Source organism: Budorcas taxicolor, chromosome X, assembly GCF_023091745.1.
Source record: "Budorcas taxicolor isolate Tak-1 chromosome X, Takin1.1, whole genome shotgun sequence".
NCBI lineage: Eukaryota > Metazoa > Chordata > Mammalia > Artiodactyla > Bovidae > Budorcas > Budorcas taxicolor.
Genome location: NC_068935.1, coordinates 91,990,035 through 92,014,045, shown reverse-complemented (window position 1 = coordinate 92,014,045; position 24,011 = coordinate 91,990,035). Strand labels below are relative to the sequence as shown.

Below are 24,011 nucleotides of genomic sequence, written 5' to 3'. Positions count from 1 at the left end.
TCAAAAAAACTTTTATGTACATATATGTTCTTTGTTGTGTAACTTTTAATAGCCATATTGTGAGAAATAGCTGAGACATTGGGTATTAGAGAAGTAGTTAAATAATTTATGATACACTTACAATGATAAAATATTCAGCCATTCAAAATTATCTTGTACTATAATAAAAGCTGCTGCTGCTGCTCCTGCTAAGTTGCTTCAGTCGTGTCCGACTCTGTGCAACCCCATAAACGGCAGCCCACCAGGCTCCCCCGTCCCTGGGATTCTCCAGGCAAGAACACTGGAGTGGGTTGCCATTTCCTTCTCCAATGCATGAAAGTGAAAAGTGAAAGTGAAGTTGCTCAGTCGTGTCCGACCCTCAGCGACCCCATGGACTGCAGCCTCCAGGCTCCTCCATCCATGGGATTTTCCAGGCAAGAGTACTGGAGTGGGGTGCCATTGCCTTCTCTGATAATAAAAGCAAGACATGAAATTTTACATAAAGTATGGTATCAACTATAGAAAAAAAAAAATGTTGGGTTGGCCAAAAACTCGAAGTTTGTTCGAGGTTTTCCATAAACCATTACAGAAATGTATTAAAATAGACTAGCCGTACTTCAACCCCCCAAAAATGAATTTTAAAAATCAGTGGAAGGAAACACATCAAAATATCTTTGGGTGGTGGTACTGTTTAGTTTTTTTCTATCTTTATGTATTTTTTCTAATGATCATGTAAGCATTTTAGAATAGCACAAAATGTAAGTAAACTTTTTAAACAATTTTTTAAAGTATTTGAGCTTTAATGTTCTATAATACTCTCTCCCTACCTAACCTTTTCTGCAGCATAAAAAAAATTGCTGTCTTGGGTTTCTTTAAACATTTGATTTCTGCCACTATTTTGAATCTCAAATTATAAATTGCATGAAAAAGGTTCACTCATGTTATTTCTCCTTCTGAACATCCGATATTCCTATATCCAGTCCAGGACAGAAGATAAAATAGAACGATTCAAGAAAGCGGTTGAGTACTATTCAGTCACAACCAAACTCTCTTCACTGCCAGTGGGGCCCTCCTTTTTAGGTAAGGCTTCCATCTGACCCCGGGCTGCTCTTTATGTAGAAGAAACTGGGTCTCTCAGAACTTCTGGGACAGAGTGGAATCACTTATTTGTATTGCACCCTCATAGAAGTTATTCCTATTTGATAGACATTTGCCTTTTGATTTCCATGTAATAAGAGAGGTGACATGAAACAGGGCCCTCATTTCTTGAATTTATAGATGGGATCCAATGCCATTTCCTTAGCTTGGGCTTCTGGTGCTAATCTCTGCATGGTGCTAATCTCTGTAGTGGCCTGGTATACGTAAAATTGCCCCATCTGTGGGGGTCAGGCCTGAATTTGAATTCTACCTCTGTTATGTACTCACTGTGTGATCTTTGCAAGTCACATTTGCATGAAATGTGGCTCATGATACCTCCTTAATAAAGTTGTTATCATGAGAAATAATTTATGTAAGATTCTTAGTGTAGCTCGTAGTAGCTGTTCAGTAAATTATAACTCATATTCATAATAATTTCTCAGGTGATATGAGGTTACCAGAATGTAACAGAGTAGAATTATTAGGATTGACTAAAGGAGATAGCACTTTCTCTTTGCTTCAGGTTTTCGAAATAATCGCCTTGGAAATCCTCCCATTCCACAAAATCAAATGGGCACTCTGTCTGCTGGGAAGCCGATGGTAAGTATCTTTTAAGAAGCTTGAGACCATTTGATAGCATTAGACTAGGATTGTTTCCCAATTTTTATAGTCTTGAGTTAAGGAGTTCGGGTGATTCAGTATTATCAGAATGTCAAGATTGTATATACCTATGTCACGTTCTCAACTTGAGGCTGGCAGACTCTAAAGAAAACATTCAAATCAGCAACCACTAGGTCATTGTGAATGTAGATTAGCTAATATTGAAAGAATGACTCTAGGAGACATAGATTGGTCCATTGTCCTGCCTTTGAAGGATTCTGTCCATACATCACTGTTAGAATTATTTCTTGTTATTCTTAGTATGTTCTTTGTGTTCCAACAATTCCAGCCACTGGCCTCATCCACTGTGTCACAACCTTTGGGGGAACCATCTTGGAGCCTGGTAAAATGTTAAATAGCTTTTGTGTCTGTTTCGTCCTTTAGTTTTCTCACCACGTGCCCCAGAAAATGAAATATCCACCACCATTCCCAGTGGGACCCAACTCCTCTCTTCTCTTCTCCCCCCATGCTTTGGGGGAATCCCATGCTTTTTCTGAGGATTCCATGCTGCAGGACAGCCCCTTTGCCAATTGGGCTATCTCTTATGATTCCTCTGCATCCCAGTTTCCCAATTACCTGACTTCCAAAGCCTCAACTCCTTTGGGACCAGACTCTTCCCACTCCTCTTCCTCTGATGGTGATGAGCCAGAAGGAGCCAGCTCTGAGTAAGTAGCTATACAGGCACCCCAGGAAATAGATTTCTGAAGTATCTCTATTCTTTTACTTTTAACCTAGGTAGGGAATGTAGGAAAGTGTATGTTCCTGGCTTTTTCCTGTGACTCTTTGCACTTAAGTGAAGTAGGAAAACTCTATGTTTTTGTCACTTCATGATCACTTGGACCCTGTACAGGTAATAATTTTCAGATACCCAGGCCACTGAGGTAGAAGACAGCATAGCAGCTGGCTAGGGACACCCTGGTAGGGGTGTGGTATGTATCATGTCTGTCATCTCTCAGTTTGTGAAGAGGAGTAGATTGAACATTTAAAAAATGCAAGGTTTTATAGAGTTGAAATATTAAAACAGTTGAGTATGCAGTTATATTGCTTGGTAACTAAAAAAGGTTCTAAGGATCAAAACAGTGGGATTTTGTATAACATTTTTCTTAGATTATTCCTCCAAGCAGATTATTCCTGGAAGACAGAGCTACTTTGAGGTTTTAATTGTAGTTATTTCCTTAGAACATAAGCAGACTTTAAACATGACTTTTGTAAGGTATAAAGGACTCAGAATGGAGCCCATGACTTCTGATTGCTTTGGTTTATATCTGAAGAAAGAAGATAGGAGGATAGTGATGGCCACTGAGAGGAATGGTATCAGATCTAGTGCTAACCCAGTGTCCTGGCTTCTAGAGGGTTTGTAAGATTCCTTGTAATCAGAATAGACATCTTGATTTGAAATATCTTTATTAACCTCCTTTCTGTCTTCCATACTTATCTTTTTAAACCTTTTAGTCACATCACAGAAACACTTCAGCAGCAACCTGGATGGGAGGATCCAAACAGTGACAGAGGTTCTTGGGTAGAGCCCATTGATGCTGGAGTTTCAAATGCCAGCCTGGGTGATGGTGAGCCCCACATCCCATCTCTCCTGTCTATGTCTACAAGGAACCATATGGACATCACCATTCCACCCTTACCTCCAGTAGCTCCAGAAGTCTTGCGGGTTGCTGAACACAGACATCGAAGGGGTCTTATGTACCCATATATCTACCATGTCCTCACTAAGGTGAGAGAACACATCGACACTTACCTCCCTGCTCTCCACACTGTACTTCAACTTCATAGGACTATAGGTTACCAGAGAAAAGTCTGATCTTTGTATCTGAAAGGAGATCAAAGGAGACCAAGTGTGCTAGGGCCCTTCATGTGTCAAGGGTCTCTAGGGAGGTGAGACCAGCAAAAGATGGGACTGTGCAGGAAATGAGGCCTAGAGGAGAAGGGTAATTGTAAGCTTTTGGAGAAGACAATGTACCATGTTTGTAAAGTCTGGTCTAGGGATGAACACACTCTAAGAAGAGGCATTATACCCTTGGTCTTTACCTCTCCCTCCACTTCTCCTGAGCTATTCCCGTCCTCTAGCCTTACCATACAAATCCATTCCCCAGCAGAATGTCTAAGATGAATTTTACCCATTTAGTCAGCTGTAGTTAATCATAGCAGAGACTTTAAAAATGGAATAGCTTTAAGCTGTCTAATATTCAGCTGGGCTCTTACAACTTTTCAGTCTGAAATTTTGTCTAAATAAAAGTAGAAAATTTAATAGCTAGGCTACAGTTCATTACTTGTTCTTCTCAGCTCAATTCCAAACCTTGAGGTAACTCATTTTCTCCTTTGTCCTGAACCATTTTCTTTTTAGGGTGAGATTAAGATTCCTGTATGTATTGAAGATGAGTGTAACATGGAGCTTCCTCCAGCTGCCATCCTGTTCCGGTCAGCTCGTCAATATGTATACGGGGTTCTTTTCAGTTTGGCAGAGACACAGCGGAAAATGGAACGCCTGGCCATACGGCGGCGGCTACCTGTAGAAGGTAAATGTGGTTCTAGCTTTGACAGTTCTCTGAAAGCTTTGACTCAGAACAAAAATGTCTATGCAAGAGCATCATACTTTTGACTGTGGAACAGTCTTTGAGAAAGTGCATAATTCAGCAGAATACATATTGGTGTGGGAAATACATTAACTTAAGCCCAAATTCTTTAATCGTTAAGCATTCAGAGTAACTATAACTTATAAGATCCATGCTGAACTTTGGGAATGTGGAGATGTATCAGATGTAGTCTCTCCTCCTCAGTGTGGTTTTTGTTTTGAGATTTTATCTTGTAGGTAATTAGAGCCATTGAGATGTTTTAAGCTCCAGAGTAATATGGTCAAATTAGTACATTCAAAAGAACCAACTAGATTTCTGCTTATGGGAAGATGGAGTAGATGTATTTTTACCTATTCCTCCTGCTAAATAAAACTAAAAGCTCAGGATATTCTATATTAGAAAGCACAAGATGCTCTAGAAGGTGAAGAGGTGACAGATTGGCTAAGGGCCTTGGGCTCCAAGGAATGAAGCAGTAGTAAGTTCCCTGGGTTTTCCCTGTGTTTTATATATCCCATGCTGGGTACAGGACAAGATCACAGCCCAGAAATGCCAACAGCTGCAGACCAAGAAAACCAAGTATTTTGGTTTTCTTTAGCCAAAGTACCCAAAGGAACAACCTAGCAATACAGAGAGCGTTTAGATAACCACCATTCTATTCCAGCCAAACACTATAGAAAAACTATAACCTACTCTTGCCCCAACCAACAAAGGCCAAAAGAAGAACCTGGAGTTCTACCTTTGCCATACTATAAGAAAGTATGCGACCTACACCTGCTGTAGAGGTGACAGACATAGCCAGGTGGAAGCTAGGACTTCTTCTCCCACTTGCCAGTAAAGAGACAGCATCCTCCTTCACCCACCCGAGTATTCACAGAAAAGACCTGCTAAAACACAAAATTTAAATAAGATCCAGAGTCTCTTAAAATGATACACAAAATATCAAGGTTTGAATTGAAAATCCCTCATTATACCAAGAACCAGAAAGATTTCAAACTGAGATCTCAAACTGAGTAAAGAAAATCAATACATTTGTGTTATCAATAGAAAATGAAATCACTGTAACACAACTGATTAAATTACCTGCTAAGGATTTCAGAGCAGCCATGAGAGAGAAATGCTTTGACAAACAGTTTTGAACATTGTTTTTCTTCTTTCTGTTTATTTATTTTTTAGCCACACTCCTTGGCTTGTGAGATCTTATTTCCACAACCAGAGACTGAATCCAGGCCCCTAGCATTGAAAGCACCAAGTACTAACCACTGGACTGCTAGGGAATTCCCTGAACATTCTTCAGTTCAGTTCAGTCGCTCAGTCATGTCCGACTCTCTGTGACCCCATTAATCACAGCACGCCAGGCCTCCCTATCCATCACCAACTCCCGGAGTTCACTCAGACTCACGTCCATCGAGTCAGTGATGCCATCCAGCCATCTCATCCTCTGTCGTCCCCTTCTCCTCCTGCCCCCAATCCTTCCCAGCATCAGAGTCTTTTCCAATGAGTCAGCTCTTCGCATGAGGTGGCCAGAGTATTGGAGTTTCAGCTTTAGCATCATCCCTTCCAAAGAACACCCAGGACTGATCTCTTTCAGAATGGACTGGTTGGATCTCCTTGCAGTCCAAGGGACTCTCAAGAGTCTTCTCCAACACCACAGTTCAAAAGCATCAATTCTTCAGCGCTCAGCTTTCTTCACAGTCCAACTCTCACATCCATACATGACCGCTGGAAAAACCATAGCCTTGACTAGATGGACCTTTGTTGGCAAAGTAATGTCTCTGCTTTTCAATATTCTGTCTAGGTTGGTCATAACTTTTCTTCCAAGGAGTAAGCATTATTTAATTTCATGACTGTAGTCACCATCTTCAGTGATTTTGGAGCCCCCAAAAATAAAGTCTGACGCTGTTTCCACTGTTTCCCCATCTATTTCCCATGAAGTGATGGGACCGGATGCCATGATCTTCATTTTCTGAATGTTGAGCTTTAAGCCAACTTTTTCGCTCTCCTCTATCAGTTTCATCACGAGGCTTTTTAGTTCCTCTTCACTTTCTGCCATAAGGGTGGTGTCATCTGCATATCTGACGTTATTGATATTTCTCCTGGCAATCTTGATTCCAGCTTGTGCTTTTTCCAGCCCAGCATTTCTCATGATGTAGCAGGGTGACAATATACAGCCTTAACGTACTCCTTTTCCTATTTGGAACCAGTCTGTTGTTCCATGTCCAGTTCTAACTGTTGCTTCCTGACCTGTACACACGTTTCTCAAGAGGCAAGTCAGGTGGTCTGGGATTCCCATCTCTTTCAGAATTTTCCACAGTTTATCGTGATCCACACAGTCAAAGGCTTTGGCATAGTCAGTAAAGCAGAAATAGATGTTTTTCTGGAACTCTTGCTTTTTCGATGATCCAGCAGATGTTGGCAATTTGATCTCTGGTTCCTCTGCCTTTTCTAAAACCAGCTTGAACATCAGGAAGTTCATGGTTCACATATTGCTGAAGCCTGGCTTGGAGAATTTGGAGCATTACTTTACTAGCATGTGAGATGAGTGCAATTGTACGGTAGTTTGAGCATACTTTGGCATTGCCTTTCTTTGGGATTGGAATGAAAACTGACCTTTTCCAGTCCTATGGCCACTGCTGAGTTTTCCAAATGTGCTGGCATATTGAGTGCGGCACTTTTCACAGCATCATCATTCAGGATTTGAAATAGCTCGACTGGAATTCCATCACCTCCACCAGCTTTGTTCGTCGTGATACTTTCTAAGGCCCACTTGACTTCAAATTCCAGGGTGTCTGGCTCTAGGTTAGTGATCTGCAAATTAAAAACGGAAAGTCTTAGCAAAGAGATCTAATATACAAAGAAAAATAAATGGAAATTAAAAATTAAGAGACACAATAACTGAAATAAAATACACAAAGGATGGGTTAAACTGCAGATTGGAGACAACAGAGAAAATAATTTTGAACCTAGAGAAAGAAAAACAGAAATTATCTAGTCTGTATAACAGAAAATAGACTGAAAAATGAACAGTGATCAGTGGAGTTATAATAAAAGATCTAATATTTGTGTAAATCAGAGTCTCAGAAGGAGAAGAGAATTACTTAAAGAAATAATAGTTTAAATATTCTCATATTTGGCAGAAACACGCCTACAGAGTCAAGACTCTGAAAGTGAAAGTTGCTTAGTTGTGTCCGACTCTTTGCAACCACATGGACTATACAGGCTGTGGAATTCTCTAGGCCAGAATACTAGAGTGTGTATCCTTTCTCATCTCCAGGGGATCTTCGCAACCCACGGATCAAACCCAGGTCTCTTGCATTTCAGTCAGATTCTTTACCTGCTGAGCCACAAGGGAAGCCCAAGAATACTGAAGTGGGTAGCCTATCCCTTCTCCAGTGGATCTTCCCGACCCTGGAATCAAACCAGGGTCTCCTGCATTGCAGGTGGATTCTTTACCAACTGAGCTATCAGGGAAGCCCCAAAGTGAAAGTGAAAGTTGCTCAGTCGTGCCTAACTCTTTGCAACCCCATGGACTATACCAGTCCATGGAATTCTCCAGGCCAGAATACTGGGGTGGGTAGCCCTTCCCTTTTCCAGGGGATCTTGCCAACCCAGGGATCAAACCCAGGTCTCCCACATTGCAGGAGCATTCTTTACCAGCTGAGCCACCAGGGAAGCTGAGTGAGTTATAGATAGTATAAACCCAAAGAAATCATGACAAGATAGATTACAGTCAACCCCTTCCAAATCTAAAGACAGGAAGAATGATTTTTTTATTGATGTATACTTGAATTATTGTGTTGTGTAGGTTTTAGGTGTACAGCAAAATTGGTTCCTTTATATATATATATTCTTTCCTATTATAGATATTGAACATATTTCAACATAGTTCCGTGTGCTATATATATATATATAGTAGGTCCTTGTTGGTTATCTACTTTATATATAGTAGTGTGTATCTATGAGAGAGTAACCGGCAGAAAGGCCAGGAGTCTACAAACAGAAGAAATAGGCTGCAAATGTCAGACGTTTTTTATCTCTCTCTTAAGCAGCAAAAGGAAATTTTCCCTTCTTTATACAAAATTAAAAGGAGGGTTCTCTTAAAATTTTGTGTTGCCATGATGGCACCTGGTTCCACCTAATCTTAATTTTTCTCAAACTTTGAGCTAACCAGTGCTTTTTTTCTAATGGAAATGGTTTTCTTAAGGTATGTTACTGAACTATGTATTTACTCTAGACTCTGTCTTTCTTAAGACTCAGAACCTCAGAACTGATAATGGCTCAACAAACCAGTATGTTTTACTCATATATTGTTCTCCTAATCTATGTTAATGAAACTATTTGTTTACTTGGAAACCTGCCTTTCTTCAAGATTCATGTCAATCAGTTTATGACCCAGGATGACTCACCTTGTGCTAGTGTTATCTCAAAATGCATGTTGTGGGTGAGGGTCCTGGTGCCACTCTGAGTTTTGAGACATTCCCTTTCTCTAATTAACTGCTTGCTGACAGGTATATAACATACTGCTAAAGGCTAGCAGGGGGGTCACTCTTTCTTCCTCCTTATGATGTCTATGTCAGAAGCTTTCTCTGTCTCTTTTATACTTTAATAAAACTTTATCACGCAAAAGCTCTGAGTGATCAAGCCTTGTCACTGGCCCCAGATTGAATTCCTCTCCTCCAAAGGCCAAGAATCCCAGTGTCTTTCATGGCTCAGCAACAACCTTTCATCTGTTAATCCCGAACTCCTAATTTATTTCCCCGCTCCCCCTTTGATAACTGTTAAGTCTGTTTTCAAAGCCTGTGTGTGTTTCTGTTTTGTAAATAAGTTCCTTTATATCATTTTTATATATTCCACATATAAGTGATATTATATGATATTTGTCTTTCTCTGTCTGACTTATTTCACTAAGCATAATATTCTTTAGGTCCATCCATGTTGCTGCAAATGGTAGATTTTCAATCTTTTTTATGGCTGAGAAATATAACTATGTGTGTTGTTGTTGTTGTTATTGTTGTTGTTTAGTCGCCAAGTTGTGTATGACTCTTCGTGAACCTGTGGGCTACAGCACACTCAGCTTCCCTGTCCCTCACCATCTCCCATAGTTTGGCCAAGTTCATGTCCATTGAATCGGTGTTGCCATCTAACCATCTCATCCTCTGTTTTCACCCTCTTCTGTCTTCATTCTTTACCAACATCAGGGTCTTTTCCAGTGAGTTGGCTGTTCGTGTCAGGGGGCCAAAGTGTTGGAACTTCAGCTTCAACATCAGTCTGTCCAAAGAGTATTCAAAGTTGATTTTCTTCAAGATTGACTGGTTTGATCTCCTTGCTTTCCAAGGGACTCTCAAGAGTCTTCTCCAGCACTATAGTTCAGAAGCATCAATTCTTCAGTTCTCTGCCTTGTTTATTGTCCAGCTTTCACATCTGTGCCTGACTACTGGAAAGACCTTAGTCTTGACTCTACTGACCTTTGTCAGCAAAGTGATGTCTGCTTTTTAACACACTGTCTAGGTTCGCCATAGCTTCCCTGCCAAGAAGCAGTCGTCTTCTAATTTCATGGCTGTAGTCACCATCTGCAGTGATTATAGAGCCAAAGAAGAGGAAATCTGTCACTGCTCCCACCTTCTCCCCTTTTATTTGCCCTGAAGTAATGGGACTGGATGCCATGATCTTAGTTTTTTTAATACTTTAGTGTAGTCAGTGAAACAGAGGTAGATGTTTTTCTGGAATTCCCTTACTTTCTCTATGATTCAGTGAATGTTGGCAATTTGATCTTTTGTTTCTCTGCCTTTTCTAAACCCAGCTTGAACATCTGGAAGTTCTCAGTTCACTTAACGCTGAAGCTTATCTTGGAGTATTTTGAGCATAACCTTACTAGCATGGGAGATGAGTGTAATTGTCTAGTGGTTTGAACGTTCTTTAGTACTGCCCTTCTTGGGACTTGGAAAGTGATTGGCCTTTTCCAGTCCTATGGCCACTGCTGCATTTCCCAAATTTGCTGACATATTGAGTACAGCACTTTAATAGCATCATCAGTTAGGATTTTAAATAGCTCTGCTGAAATTCCATCACATCCCCTAACTTTATTGGCAGGAGTGCTTCCTAAGGCCCACTTGACTTCACACTCCAGAATGTCTGGCTCTGAGTGAGAGACTACACCATTGCGGTTATTAAGATCCGGGTCATTAACATCCTTTTTGTACAGTTCTTCTGGATATCTTTCCATCACTTCTTGATCTCTTCAGCTTCTATTAGGTCTTTAACATTTCTTTCCTTTATTGTGCCCATCTTTGGATGAAATGTTCCTTTGATATTTCCAGTTTTCTTGTAGAGATTTCCAGTCTTACTCTTTCTGTTGTTTTCCTCTGTCTCTTTGCATTGTTCATTGAAGAAGACCTTCTTATCTCTCCTTGCTATTCTCTGGAACTCTGTGTTTAGTTGGATGTACGTTTCCCTTTCTCCCTAGCTTTTTGCTTTTCTTCTTTCCTCAGCTATTTGTAAAGCCTCCTCAGACAACCACTGTGCCTTCTTGCCTTTGTTTTTCTTTGGCACAGTTTTGTTTGCTATCTCATATACATTGTTACTTTGTCCATATTCTTCAGGCACTCTGTTTACTAGATCTAATCCCTTGAATGTATTCATCACCTCCACTGTATATTTATAGGGGATTGATTTAAGTTGTATCTGACTAGCCTCATGGTTTTCCCCACTTTCTTTAATGTAAGCCTGAATTTTGCTATGAGAAGCTGATGATCTGAGCCACAGTCAGCTCCAGGTCTTGTTTTTTCCGACTGTATACAGCTTCTCCATCTTCGGCTACAAAGAAAGAATGTAATCAGTCTGATTTCAGTATTGACCATTTGGTGATGTCCATGTGTAAAGCTGTCTCTTACATTGTTGAAAAAGGGTGTTTGCTATGACTAGTGCATTCTCTTGGCAGAGTTCTGTTAGCCTTTGCCCTGCTTTATTTTGTACTTGAAGGCCAAACTTGCCTGTTACTCTAGGTATCATTTATCTTCCTGCTTTTGCATTCCAATCCCCTATGATAAATGTGCTGTGTACTGTGCTTAGTTGCTCAGTCGTGTCCAGCTCTTTGTGACCTATATAGCCCAATAGGCTCCTGTATCCATGGGGATTCTCCAGGCAAGAATACTGGAGTGGGTTGCCATGCCCTCCTCCAGGGGATCTTCTGAACCCAGGATCGAACTCAGATCTCCCGCATTACAGGTAGATTCTCTACCGTCTGAGCCATCAGGAAAGCCTATGATTAAGAGGACTTTTTTTGTTGTTGCTACTGTGTCTTGGCTATTGAAAATAGTGCTCCTATGAACATTGGGATGCATGTCTCTTTTCAAATTAGAGTTTTCATCTTTTCTGGATATATGCCCAGGAGTGGAGTAGCTGGATCATATATATGGTAACTCTATTTTGAGTTTTTTTAAGGAGCCCCAGTTTGGTTCTTCATGGTGGTTGCAACAATTTACATTCCAACGAACAGTTTAGCAGGGTTCTCTTTTCTCCACACCCACTCTAGCATCTATTATTTATACACTTAAAGACTTTTTCTTTGGAGTATAAGTGCTTTAAAATGTTGTGTTAATTTCTGCTGTACAACGAAGTGAATCAGCTATATGTATGCATATATACCCTCCCTCTTAGGACTTCCTCCCACCCCATGCCCATCCCACCCATCTAGGTCATCAAAGAGCACTGAGCTGAACTCCCTGTGCTATATAGCAGGTTCCCACTAGCTGTTTTACACATAAGCAAAGCAAAGTGAAGTCGCTCAGTCATGTCCAACTCTTTGTGACCCCGTGGACTGTAGCCTACCAGGCTCCTCAATCACGGAATTCTCCAGGCAAGAATACTGTTGCCATTTCCTTCTCCGGTGGATCTTCCCAACCCAGGGATTGAACCTGGGTCTCCCACATTACAGGCAGATGCTTTACCATCTGAGCCACCAGGGAAGCCCCAGTGTATGTGTTTTACACATAGTAGTGTATATATGTCAACCCTAATCTCCCAATTCATCCCACCCGCCCTTTCCCCCGCTGTGTCCATAGGTCCATTCTCTATCTCTCTGTCTCTATTCCTGCCTTGGAAATAGGTTCATCTGTATCATTGGAAAAGGTCAATTTTCATTCCAATCCCAAAGAAAGGCAATGCCAAAGAATGCTCAAACTACCACACAATTGCACTCATCTCACATGCTAGTAAAGTAATCCTCAACATTCTCCAAGCCAGGCTTCAGCAATACGTGAACTGTGAACAACCTGATGTTCAAGCTGGTTTTAGAAAAGGCAGAGGAACCAGAGATCAAATTGCCAACATCCGCTGGATCATGAAAAAAGCAAGAGAGTTCCAGAAAAACATCTACGTCTGCTTTATTGACTATGCCAAAGCCTTTGACTGTGTGGATCACAAAAAACTGTGGAAAATTCTGAAAGAGATGGGAATCCCAGACCACCTGACCTGCCTCTTGAGAAATCTGTATGCAGGTCAGGAAGCAACAGTTAGAACTGGACATGGAACAACAAACTGGTTCCAAATAGAAAAAGGAGTACGTCAAGGCTGTATATTGTCACCCTGCTTATTTAACTTCTGTGCAGAGTACATCATGAGAAACGCTGGACTGGAAGAAAAACAAGCTGGAATCAAGATTGCCAGGAGAACTCTCAATAACCTCAGATATGCAGATGATACCAGCCTTATGGCAGAAAGTGAAGAGGAACTAAAAAGCCTCTTGATGAAAGTGACAGAGGAGAGTGAAAAGGTTGGCTTAAAGCTCAACATTCAGAAAACGAAGATCATGGCATCCAGTCCCATCACTTCAAGGGAAATAGATGGGGAAACAGTGGAAACAGTGTCAGACTTTATTTTGGGGGGCTCCAAAATCACTGCAGATGGTGATTGCAGCCATGAAATTAAATGACGCTTACTCCCTGGAAGAAAAGTTATGAGCAACCTAGATAGCATATTCAAAAGCAGAGACATTACTTTGCTGACTAAGGTCCGTCTAGTCAAGGCTCTGGTTTTTCCTGTGGTCATGTATGGATGTGAGAGTTGGACTGTGAAGAAGGCTGAGCGCCACAGAATTGATGCTTTTGAACTGTGGTGTTCGAGAAGACTCTTGAGAGTCCCTTGGACTGCAAGGAGATCCAACCAGTCCATTCTGAAGATCAGCCCTGGGATTTCTTTGGAGGGAATGATGCTAAAGCTGAAACTCCAATACTTTGGCCACCTCATGAGAAGACTTGAGTCTTTGGAAAAGACTGTGATGCTGGGAGGGATTGGGGGCAGGAGGAGAAGGGGACAACCGAGGATGAGATGGCTGGATGGCATCACTGACTCGATGGACATGAGTCTGAGTGAACTCCAGGAGTTGGTGATAGACAGGGAGGCCTGGCGTGGTGCGATTCATGGGGTCGCAAAGAGTCAGACACGACTGAGTGACTGAACTGAACTGAACTGATTCTGACTGGTGTGAGGTGATACATCATTGTAGTTTTGATTTACATTTCTCTAATAATTAGCAGTGCTGAGCATTTTTTTTTTCATGTGCCTTTTGGCCATCGTTATGGCTTCTTTGGAGAAATGTCTATTTAGATCTTCTGCCCAATTTTTGATTGGATTGTTTGGTTTTTCAGTATTGAATTGTATGATCTATTTGTGTAGTTTGGAAATGAAACCCGTGTCCATCCTAAGACAGAAAAATTATTGAAAGCCGCCAGAGAGAAACGATGCTTTACATATAGGGGGAAATAATACAAATAAAGGCTCATCTTTCATCAGAAGTCATGGAGTCCCTTCTGCCTTTATAAAAGTAAATGCTCCACTGTTAAAGGATATACACAAAAAAATCTCACACAATCCAAGACTCAGGACAGAAACAATAATTTGTAAGGAGGCTGGATCAGACCAAGTGCTGATTTAGAGAGCCTCCCAGAGAGACAAGAGGTAATTGAAACATCATCGTGCGGACATCAAGCCAGCAGTAGCCATTTTGGGGAGTTCATCCTATCATGGGTATATTGGTGCTGATAAGTGCCATCTTGGAACCTTCCCTTTGGTTTATTAGTGCCTGGACCCAGCCCCACCCACCAGCCAATTAGCACCAGTCCTAGGACATTCCAGGCCAGGCAGATAGGTGGGCAGATACACAGATCTACCCACCAGTATACTGGCTGCTGTACTGAGCTGCCAGCCACACCAGTACCCAGCCCCATCCAGCTGCAGGCCAACATCAACTCCAACACACTGGGACCTATCTCCACCCACAAATGGGCCAGCGCTAGCCCCAGGACCTGGCTTCACCTACTAGTGGCTGGACAACAGGCCCTGAACCCTCTGGGCTCCAGCCCCACCCATTAGCCTTTCAACACCAGCTCCAGGCCTAGAGACAAAGAAGGACATTACATAATGATCAAAGGATCCATCCAAGAATATACAAAAATTGTAAAAATATATACAGCCAACATGGCAGCGACTAAATACATAAAGCAAATATTAAGAGACCTAAAGGGAGAAGTTGACTGTAGCATATTAATATTAGGGAACTTGAACACCCAACTTACATCAGTTGACAGATTATCCAGACAGAATTTAAGTGATACACTGGCCTTAAATGACACAATAGTCCAAATGGACTTAGTAGATATATAGAAGTTACATCGAAAAGTAGCAGAATACACATTCTTTTCAAGTGCACATGGAGCATTCTCCAGGATAGATCACATGATGGGCCACAAGATAAGTCACAGTAATTTTAAGAAGACTGAAAACACATCAACCATCTTTTCCAACCACAATATGAAGCTAGTTATTAACTACAAGGGGGGAAAGAAAGCCTGCAAAAAGAATCTCAAACATGGAGGCCAAACGTTATGCTACTATGATAAATTGTAGCATAATAAGTAATAATAGCATATATAAATAATCAATGGATCACTGAAGAATTCAAGAAGAAATCAAATAATACCTAGAAACAAATGCAAATAGAAACACAGTGATTGAGTGTATACGGTGGGATGCACCAAAAGCAGTTCTAAGAGGCATCGTGATGCAAGCCACAATGTGGTCCACTGAAGAAGAGAATGGCAAACCACTTCAGTATTCCTGCCTTGAGAACCACATGAACAGTATGAAGAGGCAAAATGATAGGATACTGAAAGAGTAACTCCCCAGGTCAGTAGGTGCCCAGTATGCTACTGGAGATCAGTGGAGAAATAACTCCAGAAAGAATGAAGGGATGGAGCCAAAGCAAAAACAGTACCCAGCTGTGGATGTGACTGGTGATAGAAGCAAGATCCCATGCTGTAAAGAGCAATATTGCATAGGAACCTGGAATGTCAGTTCCATGAATCGAGGCAAATTGAAAGTGGTCAAACAAGAGATGGCAAGAGTGAACGTCGACATTCTAGGAATCAGTGAACTAAAATGGACTGGAATGGGGGAATTTAACTCAGATGACCATTATATCTGCTACTGTGGGCAGAAATCCCCTAAAAGAATTGGAGTCGCCATCATGGTCAACAAAAGAGATGTCCTTTTCATTATAGGAGACTGGAATGCAAAAGTAGGAAGTCAAGAAACACCTGGAGTAACAGGCAAATTTTGCCTGGGAATGCGGAATGAAGCAGGGCAAAGACTAATAGAGTTTTGCCAAGAAAATGCACTGGTCATAGCAAACACCCTCTTCCAACAACACAAGAGAAGACTCTACACATGGACATCACCAGATGGTCAACACCAAAATCAGATTGATTATATTCTTTGCAGCCAAAGATAGAGGAGCCCTATACAGTGAACAAAAACAAGACCAGGAGCTGACTGTGGCTCAGATCATGAACTCCTTATTACCAAATTCAGACTTATTGAAGAAAGTAGGGAAAACTGCTAGACCATTCAGGTATGACCTAAATTAAATCCCTTACAATTATACAGTATAAGTGAGAAATAGATTTAAGGGCCTAGATCTGATAGATAGCCTGATGGACTATGGAATGAGGTTCGTGACACTGTACAGGAGACAGGGATCAGGACCATCCCCATGAAAAAGAAATGCAAAAAAGCAAAAGGGCTGTCTGGGGAGGCCTTACAAATAGCTGTGAAAAGAAGAGAAGCAAGAAGCAAAGGAGAAAAGGAAAGATATAAGCATCTGAATGCAGAGTTCCAAAGAATAGCAAGAAGAGATAAGAAAGCCTTCAGCGATCAATGCAAAGAAATAAAGGAAAAGAACAGAATGGGAAAGACTAGAGAGCTCTTCAAGAAAATTGGAGATACCAAGGGAACATGTCATGCAAAGATAGGCTCGATAAAGGACAGAAATGGTATGGACCTAACAGAAGCAGAAGATATTAAGAAGAGGTGGCAAGAGTACACAGAAGAACTGTACAAAAAAGATCTTCATGACCCGGATAATCACGATGGTGTGATCACTCATCTAGAGCCAGACATCCTAGAATGTGAAGTCAAGTGGGCCTTAGAAAGCATCACTACGAACAAAGCTAGTGGAGGTGATGGAATTCCAGTTGGGCTATTTCAAATCCTGAAAGATGATGCTGTGAAAGTGCTGCACTCAATATGCCAGCAAATTAGGAAAACTCAGCAGTGGCCACAGGACTGGAAAAGGTCATTTTTTATTCCAATCCCAAAGAAAGGCAATGCCAGAGAATGCTCAAACTACCACACAATTGCACTCATCTCACACGCTAGTAAAGTAATGCTCAAAATTGTCCAAGCCAGTCTTCAGCAATACGTGAACCATGAACTTCCTGATGTTCAAGCTGGTTTTAGAAAAGGCAGAGGAACCAGAGATCAAATTGCCAACATCTGCTGGATCATGGAAAAAAGCAAGAGAGTTCCAGAAAAACATCTATTTCTGCTTTACTGACTATGCCAAAGCCTTTGACTGTGTGGATCACAATAGACTGTGGAAAATTCTGAAAGAGATGGGAATAGCAGACCACCTGACCTGCCTCTTGAGAAATCTGTATGCAGGTCAGGAAGCAACAGTTAGAACTGGACATGGAACAACAGACTGGTTCCAAATAGGAAAAGGTGTACATCAAGGCTGTATATTGTCACCCTGCTTATTTAACTTACATGCAGAGTACATCATGAGAAACGCTGGACTGGAGAAACAAGCTGGAATCAAGATTGCTGGGAGAAGTATCAATAACCTCAGATATGCAGATGACACCACCCTTATGGCAGAAAGTGAAGAACTAAAAATCCTCTTGATGAAAGTGAAAGTGGAGAGTGAAAAAGTTGGCTTAAAGCGCAACATTCAGAAAACGAAGATGATGGCATGCGGTCCCATCATTTCATGGGAAATAGATGGGGAAACAGTGGAAACAGTGTCAGACTTTATTTTTCGGGGCTCCAAAATCATTGCAGATGGTGACTGTAGCCATGAAATTAAAAGACGATTACTCCTTGGAAGAAAAGTTATGACCAACCTAGATAGCATATTCAAAAGCAGAGACATTACTTTGCTGACTAAGGTCCGTCTAGTCAAGGCTATGGTTTTTCCAGTGGTCATGTATGGATGTGAGAGTTGGACTGTGAAGAAGGCTGAGTGCCGAAGAATTGATGCTTTTAAATTGTGGTGTTGGAGAAGACTCTTGAGAGTCCCTTGGACTGCAAGGAGATCCAACCAGTCCATTCTGAAGGAGATCAGGCCTGGGATTTCTTTGGAAGGAATGATGCTAAAGCTGAAACTCCAATACTTTGGCCACCTCATGCGAAGAGTTGACTCATTGGAAAGGACTCTGATGCTGGGAGGGATTGGGGGCAGGAGGAGAAAGGGACGACCGAGGATGAGATGGCTGGATGGCATCACGGACTCGATGGATGTGAGTCTGAGTGAACTCTAGGAGTTGGTGATGGACAGGGAGGCCTGGCGTGCTGCGATTCATGGGATCGCAGGGTCAGACACCACCGAGCGACTGAACTGAACTGATGCAAGCCAGCCTTAGGAAAAAGAAAAATCTGAAACAACCCAACCTTACACCTAAAGAAAGTAGAAAATAGGAGCAAAAACCCCAAAGGTAGTAGAAGAAATGATAAAAATCAGAACAGAAATAAATGCCATGGAGACTAAAAATAAGAAAGATCAATGAACTTAAGACCCTGTTCTTTGAAGTGATAAAACTGGTAAATTTTTGTCTAGCTTCATCAAGAAAAATAGAGGGCCCAAATCAATAAAATTAGAAATGAAAAAGAAGCAGCTACAACCAACACCACAGAAATGAAAAAGATCATAAGAGAATTACTATGGATAATTTTACATCAATAAAATGGACAACCTATATCAAGGGGAAGGTGGGAGGAGAGATTGGGGGTTTAGAATTGATACGTACACACTGCTATATTTAAAATAGTTAACCAACAGGAATCGGGGAACTCTGGTCAGTACTCTGTAAAATAACCTAAATGCGAAAACAATTTGGAAAAGAATAGGTACATGTATACATATAGCTCAATCACTTTGCAGTATGCCTGAAACTAACAACATTGTTAACCAACTATATTCCAATATACAACAAAAATTTTTAAAAATAAAAAAATGAATAAAATGGACAACTTAGAAGAAAAGTAGAAATTCCTAGAGATGTACAATCTCCCAAGACTAAATCAGGAAGAAATAGAAAATATGAACAGGCCAATTTAATGAAATTGAATCAGTAATCTAAAACTCCCAACAAACAGTCATGTAAAGATTAAAATAAACCAGTAAAACACTGTAAAGCTATTATCCTCCAATTAAAAAAGTTAAAATACCTGGGAATAAATCTAAGCAAGGTGTTAAAGGACCTATATTCAGGAAATTATTAATCTTTGATGAAAGAGATTGAAGATAGCACAAACAGAAAGATATAATTGCTTGTGGAATCAAAGAGTTAATATTGCCAAAAACCATACTATCTAAGGTAATCTACAGATTCAATGCAATCCCTATCAAAATACCAACAATGTTTTCCACAGAACTGAAACAACTCTAAAATTTATATGGAAACACAGAAGACCCAAATAGCCATAAAGTCTTAAAAACAAAAAAACATGGAGAACAGTATGGTGTTTTTCCTTAAAAAATTAAAACTAGAACTACCATATGATCCAGTAATCCCACTCCTGTGCATATATCTGGAAAAGGTGAAAACTAATTTGAAAAGATACATGCACCCAATGGTTATAGCAACACTATTTATAGTATCCAAGACATGAAAGCAGCCTAAATTTCCATCAACAGAGTAATCTATGAAGAAGATAATGGAATACACTCACTCTCACTCTCTCTCTAACACACACATACACTAGGATATTACTCAAGCCGTTAAAAAAGAATGAAATAATGCCATTTGCAGCAGTACAGATGGAACTAGAGATTATCATACTAAGTGAAGTAAGTTAGAGAAAGACAAATATCGTATGATACTGCTTATGTGTGGAAAATCTGAAAAGTGGCTCAGAAGAACTTATTTACAAAACAGAAACAGACTTACAGACTTCAAAAACAAAGTTATGGTTACCAAAGGGGAAAGGTTGGGGAGAAAAGATAAATTAGGAGGTTGGGATTAACATAAACAGCGCTTGTGGTAAAGAACCTGCCTGCCAATGCAGGAGATAGAAGAGACATGGGTTTGATCCCTGGGTCAAAAAGATACCCTGGAGGAGGAAATGGCAACCCACTCTGTATTCTCGCCTGGAAAATTCCATGGACAGAGGAGCCTGGTGGGTTACAGTCCTTGGGATCACAAAGAGTTGGACACGACTGAAGTGACTTAGCATGCATAGCATGCATGCATAAAGCAGATAATCAATAAGGATCTACTGTGTAGCCAAGGAAACTCAATACTCTGTAATTATCTATATGAGAAAACAATCTGAAAAAATATATATATGTTATACATATTATATAGTTATAATTATATATCTTGTATTATATATTCAAGTTCAGATTCTCTACCGCCTGGCTACCAGGGAAACCTATGTATAATGTGTATATATATGTATAAAATGGAGTCACTTTGCTGTACACGTGACACTAACACAGTGTTGTAAATTTTAAAGAAAAGAACAAAACAGAACCAAGCATTCTGTATCCTGCATCAGACCTAGACTGGCGATTCGTTTCTTATATGATATTATACATGTTTCAATGCCATTCTCCCAAATCATCCCACCCTCTCCCTCTCCCACAGAGTCCAAAAGACTGTTCTATACATCTGTGTCTCTTTTGCTGAACATGTGTACACCTGTGGCGGATTCATGTTGAAGTATGGCAAAACCAATACAATATTGTAAAGTAAAAAAAAAAAAAAGAACAAAACAGGAGGCATCACAGTCCCTAATTTCAAACTGTATTACACACAAAGCTTCAGTAATCAAAACAGAATGGTACTGGCACATAAACAGATATATGGATCAATGGAACTGAATGGAGAGCCCATAAATGAGCCCAAAATTACATAAGCAATTTATCTATGAGAAAAGAAACGAAAATATGCAATGGGGAAAAAGACAGCCTCTTCAATAAATGGTGTTGGGAAAACTGCATAGCTACATGCAATGGATTAAACAGTTAAACATAACACCTAAAACCATAAAAACTTCTAAAAGAAACCTAAGCCCTATGCTCTTTGACATCAGTGTTAGGGTGTTTTCTTTTTTTTGATATGTGTCATGTTAGATAAACAAAAACAAAAATAAATAAATGGGACTCCATCAAACTGAAAACTCTGCATAGCATATGAAACTATCAACAAAACAGAAAGACTATGCACTGAATTGGGAAAGATTTGCGAATGATCTATCCAACAATGGGTTAATATCCAAAATATACAAAGAATACTTTGTACTCCACATTAAAAAACCAACCCAATTAAATAATTGGCATAGGATCTGAATAGACATTTTTCTAAAGACATACTGATGGCCAACAGACATGTGAAAAAATGCTCAACTTCTCCAGGCATCAGGGAAATGCAAATAAAAACCACAGTGAGATATCTCCTTACACCTTTCAGAATGGTTATCAAAAAGACAACAAATATTGGCAAAGGATGTGGAGGAAAGGGAACCCTTTTTTAAACTTTTATTTTATGTTTGGGTATAGTTGATTTACAGTGTTGTGTTAGTTTCAGTGTTAGTTTACAGTGTTGTGTTAGTACAGCAAAGTGAATCAGTTATACATATATCCACTCTTTTTCAGATTCTTTTCCCGTAGAGGTTATTACAGAATATTGAATAGAGTTCCCTGTGCTTTTCAATAGGTCCTTGTTGCTTTATATCTTCTATGTATAGTAGTGCATATGTTTTAATCCCAGTCTCCTAATTTATCCCTCCCTCCCAGCCCTTTCCTTTTTGCTTTGGTAACCATAAGTTTTTGAAGTCTGTGAGTCTGTTTCTGTTTTGTAAATAAGTTCATTTGTGTGTGTGTGTCTCTCTCTCTCTTTTTTTTTTTTTTTTTTTTTTTTTGGCCTCACGACTCTGCTTGCAGGATCTTAGTTTTTCTGACCAGGGATTGGACCTGGGCCCTGGCAGTGAAAGTGCCCAGTCCTAACCACTGCACCATCAGGGAATCCCTTGTGTCATCTTTTTAGATTCCACAGTGTGTTTAATTGGTGTCATTCGACCAATTTACTTTACTTTACCAAGTTACTTGTATTTAATGTAATTATTGGCATGTTAGAGCTTAAGTCTGTCATTTTATTTTTACTTGTTTGTTCTGTTTTTCATGTCTCTGTTTTCCTATCCTTCCCATCCTATAGATACGTGAACTTATTTTAGAATTCCATTTTTATTTATCTATATGTTTTTGAATGTATCTCTTTGTATAACTACTTTAGTGTATTAACTAGGTATTGCATTGTATATACATAACTTATCATAGTCTATACTGGTGTTGACGTTTTACCAGTTCAAGTGAGGTGAACCTGACCTCTATTGCATCTCTTTTATCTTTCTCCACTTGTAATTGTCTTAATTATTTTCTCTACAGACATTGTGATAGTTTTTGCTTACTGTGAGATATAATTTAGAAAACTCAGAAGAAAGAAAATATATTGTATTTATCCATATATTTGTTCTTTTCATTGTTTTTTCTTCCTTCCTGATAATTCCAAAATTCCTTCTTTTATCACTTCCTTTTTGTGTGGAGAAATACCTGTAGTCATTCTTTTAGGATAGATTTGCTTTTTTAAAAGTATCCTAGTTTTCCTTCATCTGAAAATGTCTATTTTCCCTGTATTCTTGAAGGATATTTTTTGTTTTATATAGAATGAGTATAGAGGCATTCCTCCCTCTTTAGTTTTTTTTTGAATCATTTGAGAAGGATAGGTGGTAGCTCTCCTTTAAATTTTCGGGGAATTCACTATCAAATTATCTGGTACTGGACTTTTGTTTGTTGGGAATTTTTTTTGAAATTAATTGTATATAGATTTAACGGAGTTTATATCTAATTCTATCAGGATTCTGTATATATGAAGATAAGATTATTCTAATATTTATATGGAAAAAGAAAGGACCTAGCATAGCTAAAACATTTTTGAGAAGGAATAATAATTTGGGAGCAATCACTCTACCTGATTATAAAACTTAATATGTCACTACAGTAATTAAGACTGTGATCAACAGTGGTATAGACCAATGGAACAGAATAGAGAACCTAAAAATTGCCTCACACAAGTACAGCCAACTGATTTTTGACAGAACTGCAGAAGCACTTCGTTGGAGGAAGGATTGTCTTTTTAACAAATAGTACTGGATCAGCTGGAAATCCACAGGTGAACAAGTGCCACATATCTAGACTAGGATCTGAAATACTCTGAAAGAAAGTATCTGCAAGAACTCTCAAAACTGAACAATATAGAAATAATCCAATTAGAAAATCAGCAAAAGACATTCACAGACATTTCACTGAACAAGATATATGTGTGGAATATAAAGACATGAAAATATATTCGCCATCATTAGCCATTAGTGAAATGCAAATCAAAACCACAGTGAAGTATTGCTACATACCTATCTATCGGGGTTCAGGATGGGGAACATGTGTATACCTGTGGCAGATTCATGTTGATGTATGGGAAAGCCAATACAATATTGTAAAGTAGTTAACCTCCAATTAAAATAAATAAATTTAAAAAAAGAATGGCTAAAATGAATAATGGTGTTAATAGAGCATACTAGATTGAGTGTGGGAAAACTGGATCACTCATGATTTGCTGATGGAATGTAACATGATACCACCACTCTAGAAAACAATTTGGCAGTTCCTTAAAACTAAAAGTAGACTAAAAATAAGTGTGTAGCACTACATTTTTGGAGCATTTATGCTAGAGAATGAAGACTTATTTTTATGTAGGAACTTATACGCAAATATTCATAGCACCTTTATTCATAATAGCCCCAAACTGGACATAACCTAGATGTCCTTCAAAAGGTAAACCATGTACATCTATACCATGGCATATTACTCAGCAAAGTAGGAATGAGCTATTGATATATGCATCAACATGAATAGATCTCAAGAGCATTATGCTGAGTGAAAATGCCAATCTCAAAAGGTTGCATTCTGATTCAATTCTGATTCAATAACATTCTCAAACTGACAAAATTATAGAGATAGAGAGCAGATTAGTGGTTGGCAGA

The 24,011-nt window shown here is 39.6% G+C and overlaps 1 protein-coding gene across 1 annotated transcript in view; it reads left to right on the top strand.

Annotated features, from left to right (window-relative positions):
* Positions 1-24,011, top strand: part of FAM120C (family with sequence similarity 120C) — a 144,008-nt gene that overhangs the window by 76,418 nt on the left and 43,579 nt on the right. The window contains exons 5-9 of the mRNA XM_052663185.1: positions 960-1,059; positions 1,640-1,716; positions 2,161-2,441; positions 3,229-3,502; positions 4,133-4,304. Coding sequence (XP_052519145.1) covers positions 960-1,059; positions 1,640-1,716; positions 2,161-2,441; positions 3,229-3,502; positions 4,133-4,304 — 904 coding nt within the window. The remainder of the gene's footprint in view (positions 1-959; positions 1,060-1,639; positions 1,717-2,160; positions 2,442-3,228; positions 3,503-4,132; positions 4,305-24,011) is intronic.